The 6,772-nt window shown below is 37.2% G+C and overlaps 1 protein-coding gene across 1 annotated transcript; it reads right to left on the bottom strand.

Moving 5' to 3' along the window:
• Positions 1-841: 841 nt before the first annotated feature.
• On the bottom strand, positions 842-6,144 carry KLRD1 (killer cell lectin like receptor D1). Its single transcript, XM_045464365.1, has 6 exons — positions 5,920-6,144; positions 4,524-4,616; positions 4,038-4,100; positions 2,796-2,947; positions 1,865-1,968; positions 842-1,058 (listed from the first exon to the last, which is right to left on the bottom strand). The coding sequence occupies exons 1-6, from the start codon at positions 5,924-5,926 to the stop codon at positions 917-919; spliced, it is 561 nt and encodes a 186-aa protein (XP_045320321.1). The 5' UTR covers positions 5,927-6,144; the 3' UTR covers positions 842-916.
• Positions 6,145-6,772: the final 628 nt, after the last annotated feature.

Genomic DNA, 6,772 nt, shown 5'->3' with positions numbered 1-6,772 from the left:
CCCTGTATACAACACCCAGTGCTCCTCCCAGCAAGTGTTTTCCGTAACGCCCCTTGCCCATTTAGCCCATCCCCCCCACCCAATCTCTCCAGCAAGCCTGTTTGTCCTCTGTATTTAAGAGTCTCTTATGTTTTGTCCCCCTCCTTGTTTTATATTATTTTTGCTTCCCTTCCCTTATGTTCATCCATTTTGTATCTTAAATTCCTCATAGGAATGAAGTCATATGATATTTGTCTTTCTCTGACTAATTTCGCTGAGCATAATACCTTCTAGTTCCATCCACATCGTCGCAAATGGCAAGATTTCATTCTTTTTGACTGCTGAGTAATACTCCACTGGGCATATATACCACATCTTCTTTATCCATTCACCTGTCAATGGACATTTGGGCTCTTTCCATACTTGGGCTATTGTCTACAGCCCTGCTCTAAACATTGGGGTGCACGTGTCCCTTCGAAACAGTCCCTTCGAAACCTGTATCCCTTGGAAAAGAACCGAGTAGTGCAATTGCTGGGTCATAGGGAATTTCATCAGTGTTAAAACACAGGATTTCAAATATATGAAAATTGTGTCATAAGACATACTTTGAAACATTTTACAGATCCCTAAGGCAGATAATTAGCAACCATATAAGAGGTAAAGTCATATTCTTAGTACTGCTGAACCTTCATTACCCACCCCTTCCACTCCAAGAAACACCTAAATAGGCTGTTGCTTACATGTAAAAATTTTTTAAATATTTATTTATTTTTGACAGAGAGAGAGAGAGAGAGAGAGCATGAGTAGGGGAGGGGCAGAGAGAGAGGGAGACCCAGAATTTGAAGCAGGCTCCAGGCTCTGGGCTGTCAGCACAGAGCCTGACACGGGACTCAAACTCACAAACGGCGAGATGATGACCTGAGCCAAAGTCAGAGGCTCAACCGACTGAGCCACTCGGGCGCCTCAGCTGTTGCTTACATATAAAATGATATGTACTCCCACAGGGTTCATCCAAAGCTCTTCGATCTGGGCTATACAGTACGCATTTGTTTGTATTTAAATTTTGAATTAATGGCAATCTGTAACAAAAAATAAAATGTTAGCATATTAGAAAAGGGAATAATATTCAGGAGTAGTGTTTTTAATTAAATGACAGAACTTTTAAAAGCACTTGAATGCGATATTAACATAATGAGCCCATTTTTTTTTACTCAGAAGCCCCGTTTTCACGATTCCAGAGCACAATATTACAAAAACTGTTGTTGTCCCTATAATCAACAGCATTGAGGCCAAAGATTTTCTCTTTCTGCTGTTGTTATTAATGGTTTTGATATACAATATACTTTGCTTCTATTTTGTTTAGAGATGTACCGGCTAATGTAGTCCAGGAAAACAAATCCAAGCATAAAATTTGTCACTGTCTGACGCTGCAAAACCCATGCTTATGAATGAAAATGAGATCCAAAGCTTACAAATATACAGAAAATAAGCTCAGAATATTTGAAATATGGGAGGATGCTGAGAATATCGGGCTTAATAAGAGAATAGAAAATAATAGATATACTATTTTCCCTGGACAGCTCTGTGAATGTGAACACCTGTAGATGCACATACACATCCGAATGCTTACACAAGGCAGGAAAAAAGAAAAATGCTGAAAGCTGTTTCATGGTCACAAATACACTAACCTCATGACATTTGAGCATAAATTTGAATGTTCTAGATGGAGCTAAAATTCACGTTCTGTTATATCTCCTCTCTTTTCTGTATTTGCATGCCTTAGACAGGTTATCCTTGCTACAGTGTTCCCGAATGTCACATTCTCTGGTGAGATCTACAGATAAATGCACAAAGAATAAAAAGACCTTGACTGCCAGAAACTTACAGATCTTGGGAGACGTTGGAGTTGTTTTCCCACAACCAGGCACGATGTTTTTCACTGTAACGGAGCCCAATCCAGTAAAAGCTTGTACTGGACCTCATAAAATGCTGATTGGAAACAGAGACAAACACATTAATCTAATCTGAATCTACTCTGGGAATAATGTACTTTTAACAAAGTGGCAGCATCAGATTGAGACTTCTAATCACACAAACTGAGATCATTCTTAATGTCCGGTTTAAAAAGTATAGGCACTTGCCTCATATTTTCTTCCTTATCAGGCCCATTCATTTGTGATCTATAAACAAATACCATTAAATATTCCTTCTCAAAGGAATAAAAAACGTTAGAAAAAAAGTTGGAGTTTTCCTGGAACACCTCCTTCACAGAAGATTACAATCAAATTCAACCCCACCTCAACAGTATCTTGAGAAGTAAATTTCATGGATATACTTGACTCAACTTATATTCGGAACAGATTCTTCATGCAGCTTGAGAAGTTTTTCACCTTTTCTTAAATTGAGTAATTTTTTGATCATACTTTCCTTACTTATTGCACATTATATCTCGGAATGATGACAAAAGACATATATTACAAAAGAAATTATAAATTCAATTTACAAACTAAAACTTACAAACTTGTTTTATTAGTCTTTGCATAAAAATAATGGCCTTTATCTGTTCTTTCAATTCTCTCCAAAAAGTTCCTTGTACTTTATCTGTACTCTAACTTGATATTTATTCCTATGATATAAATCAATTTTACGTAGGTTTTATAATGATTGTTTCAAGGTGTCACGAATTATTGAAGTCATTAGTTCAAATATAACCATCCATTTACTACCCACTTAAAGATAAATCTAAGTATACCGCTTACTTAGCATATTTTCATACATCAAAAAAAAAATGTAGGAAACCAGAATTAAATACATGCCAATTCATCTGTGTCTTGAATCTGAAGTAGACTGGAATTCTGAGAAGCGCAGAAATCACGACTCTCTTCCCAAGTTTTTAATTCAGTAGAAAAGAAGTAGCAGTTGCATTGGTTCCCAATCCACTTTTCTTGGCAAGAACAACAGTCAGCTTCTAGGAGAAAAAAACCAAAACATACATGATGACATTCAATTTTTTCAATGCTATTTACCCACCCAAAAATCATTTGTTACTTACGCACCATTTTCCACAAATATTCTTCGAGAATCTACTATGCCTACCTTAGTTCAGGGGACATTAATGCAAACAAGTCAGACTTAACCTTTTTTCCTAAAAGCGATTATATTCTAGAGATAGAGTCGGAACTCTGTCATTTCCAATCATTTGTCAATTATATTTCATGATAACTTAGGTAAGTATGCAAGAGAATAAGTAAGTATGTTAGAATATTGGGTAGCAGAGTATAAATTGCAGGGTGGCTCTTACTGTATTATGTACTTGTAAGTTGCTAAAAAAAATAAAGTAGATCTTGAATGTTTTCACCACAAAAAAAGAAATGGTAATTATGTGACGTGATAGAGGTACTACTTAATGTTATGGTAGTAACATGTTGCAACATATGTGTGTATCAGATCAATTTCTCCTATACTTTCACCTTACACAACATGATATGTCAGAATCTCATTAGGGATGCAAAAATGCTAAGGGAAGAAAAAAAGGTAAATTAAGTGTTACATGATCACAGAAGATGGTGAGACAGTTTGGAGAGCGTTTGGAAAAAATACCTAAAAAATTGGACTTTGAGCTGGCTTTCCCTGGATAAGTAGGGACTAAAATTTCAGAAACATGTGCACTCTATTGTGAGTCAGGTAAGAAGCAGAAGCAAAGTCAAAGAGATGTAAAAGTATGGGCTATGAGCAAACCGGAAGGCAATTAGGATTAACTGTAGTATTTACTGTAATCTAGTTTTGATTTGTTACAGCACTAATGTAACATGGGCACTTAAATAGGAAAAAAAAATGTCATTTAGGCTAATATGTTCCTTTTTGCTTAAATAGGTAAAGTATGCACATTCAATGTAATTTAACAGTTTTTACATTAGAGAATAATGAAATGTGACTATCCTACAATTATCAGGCAAACTCGTATTACTAAGTGTACATCATGTTCTGTGTGAGAAAAACAAGAAACTGCTTATTCTATCCTCTACCAACACTAAGGTTTTCCAAAGTATGAAACCTACCTTTCTGGATTTCTGTGGTTAGTCCTGGAGACATTGTTGGCTGAATACTTTCTTTAGTAAGTACTGTAAGAAATGATTAGACATTTACTTCTTTAGATGCAAGTTTATGAAATAATGACATATTACACATTAATACAATGAATAAATAAAATTATTAATTAAATTTTAAAAATGAAGCCTTCTAGTTAAATGTTTCATCACAGTTGTGGTCTTTATAAAAACTTGTCTGGAAAAACTTACAATTTTTCAGGGCGCCTGGGTGGCTCAGTCAGTTAAGCATCCGACTTCGGCTCAGGTCATGATCTCACGGCTGGTGAGTTCTAGCCCCGCGTCAGGCTCTGTGCTGACAGCTCAATGCCTGGAGCCTGCTTCAGATTCTGTGTCTCCCCCTCTCTCTCTCTGCCCCTCCCCCACTCACACTCGCTCCCTCTCTCTCTCTCAAAAAAAATAAACATTTAAAAAATTAATAAAAAAAAGAAAACTTACAATGTTTCAGCAAAATCCCCGTAGTAGCCACCAAGGAAAGGCAGATTACTCCTAAGATGCCGGAAATCAAATTCCATGGATTGATCTGAGAAGCTGTCGTAAAGGAGAGGTCCAATGATGACTCAAAAAACAAACCCGGGAGGTGAAGTTCTTAAAAGCAACACAGGGAGAGAGACTCCAAGAAGTTCTTTCATTTGGTAGCCCAATCATCTTGCCAATGAAACAGGAGAATGAGAATATCGCATTCAGAACTCCAACCAATAGCAACAGCTTTACGTGGTGTAGTTTATTCTTTAGCGAGATTATCTGTTAACTCTTCTCCTTTACCAGTCCTGTCTCAGTAAAGTGGATTTACAATTTATTTCCTAATTCAGCAAAGAAGCTTAGGCATTTGGAGTAAGAAGAAATCAAGTAGCATCAAGTTGTGTTCTATGGGCTTACGTAACAGATGCTTGTGTTGCTTTTCTCGACAAAACCCACAAGATAATAGGAGTCCCATTAAGTAGGTGAGAAAACTTAAGATCCATTAATAATGTTATTTGTCTCGAGGTATAAAAGCGGGTATGTATCTAAGTCAGAAAGCCAATGAAAGCTTGGCTAGGCCCAGAGTCTTTTACCCAGCATACTTGATCACCCCCACAATAGGACTTGGAAATGTGCCCTTCTATTCATCTCAATGTGTTCTCTGCCAAAGAACTATCTGGCTGCTAGCAGCTTTGTAGAGATTTTATAGGTAAGGGAACATAGGAGCCTTCTGGACCTAGGCTGGGGAAGGCGGTTCCCCAACCAATGCATGGGTAATACTTCAGTGACCTGGATTCACTTCACCGTACATTAAATTATGATATATAAACAACCATTTTTTTTTTTGCAACAACATTACACTTTCTCCTACCAAAACTTACTTGCTTCTGGGCATTGTAGGCTAAAACAATTTAAAATTGGGAGACTTGGCATTAACATTAGCATCCTCTCGAAGAGTATTGTCACTAACAAACAGTCCAATGTGCCAAACTATTAATCTAGGTGATTTGAGGTGTCACAACCTCAACACTTTAACAAGTGTTAAAAGGACACTTGTAAGCATTGTCCTTAATATGTGGCATTTTCTAGTTACTTCTGCACCAGCGTTATGTTGCTCATAATTTATCAGTTCGCATTAGAGTTTAGAGCTATATCTGTCAGAAGCCACTCTTTAAACCTGCTGGAAAAGCTCCAAAAAATTCATTTCTAGGTTACAGGTGAAGAATCAGAACTGGAAAGTGCTGATACCTGGAAAGCCTAAAAACATCCACTTTTTTCCCTAAAAGCACTACCCTGATATTAGCCATGTCCATGAGACACCCTTTGTGGCTAATTTCATTTTTAAAAATGCGATGACTTGGGCCTCACATACCTGCCATAAGGAATGTTCCAGTGTCGACGCTGGCAAAGCACAATTTGTGCTTAATCAAGAAGAATGGTGTTGTGTTGGTTCACGGAGCCGAGCTGGAAGCTAAAGAATTCAAAAGTCATGTATGAAGAAACTTAACAGAAAAAAAGAAAAGAAAAAATGATATATTCGGGCAGTTCTTGAATCTTCTATTGGTGAATGAGTAGTATGAACAAGAAGCAGTAAAGGCACTTCTAAAATGTTTCCGGAAACACAACACAGGAAATTCTCACCATACGTGTGTAATGCAAACGCTTTGACTATTATAAAAGAAAATGAGAGAGATTTTTTTTAAAACATATGAACATCAAAGACGTCTTTAAAAATCATTTGGAAAATGGGAAATCTGGGGTTTTCATCCTTTGAGCATACTGGTAATCTGGGTTGAGATGAATTGTTATACTGTTTCCTTTGTTTTCTTGTCTCAAATGTCATACCCTGAGGCTTTACCTTTAGTAAAATGCTATGAAATGCAAATTGCCTTGGTGTTACCTCAGGTTCAACTCAAAAAAAGACTTCAGAAGAGCAACAGAACCACCAGACATGTAACAGATTATGGGAGAAAACAGAGCCATCCTCCGGAAAACAGGTGCTAAGTGAATGTCTGACCCAACATGGTAGGGAGTCCATAATGCGCTAGTTAGAAACACAGTCAAACGTGTAAAATAAATCCCAGTCCCTGCAGCCCCAAATACACAAACTGTCACCTATTTATTTCTGCCTATCCAGCTCTGGGCACACCGCATGTTGAGTAAAGTAAATGAATGCCACCAGACTCAGCTATTTAACCTCCTGCTCCCAAATCATTTTCTGTTGT

This window comes from Leopardus geoffroyi, chromosome B4 (assembly GCF_018350155.1).
Source record: "Leopardus geoffroyi isolate Oge1 chromosome B4, O.geoffroyi_Oge1_pat1.0, whole genome shotgun sequence".
Classification (NCBI taxonomy): Eukaryota; Metazoa; Chordata; class Mammalia; order Carnivora; family Felidae; genus Leopardus; species Leopardus geoffroyi.
The sequence above is the reverse complement of the archived record's forward strand: the minus strand, read 5'-3'. Positions and strand labels throughout refer to the sequence as shown.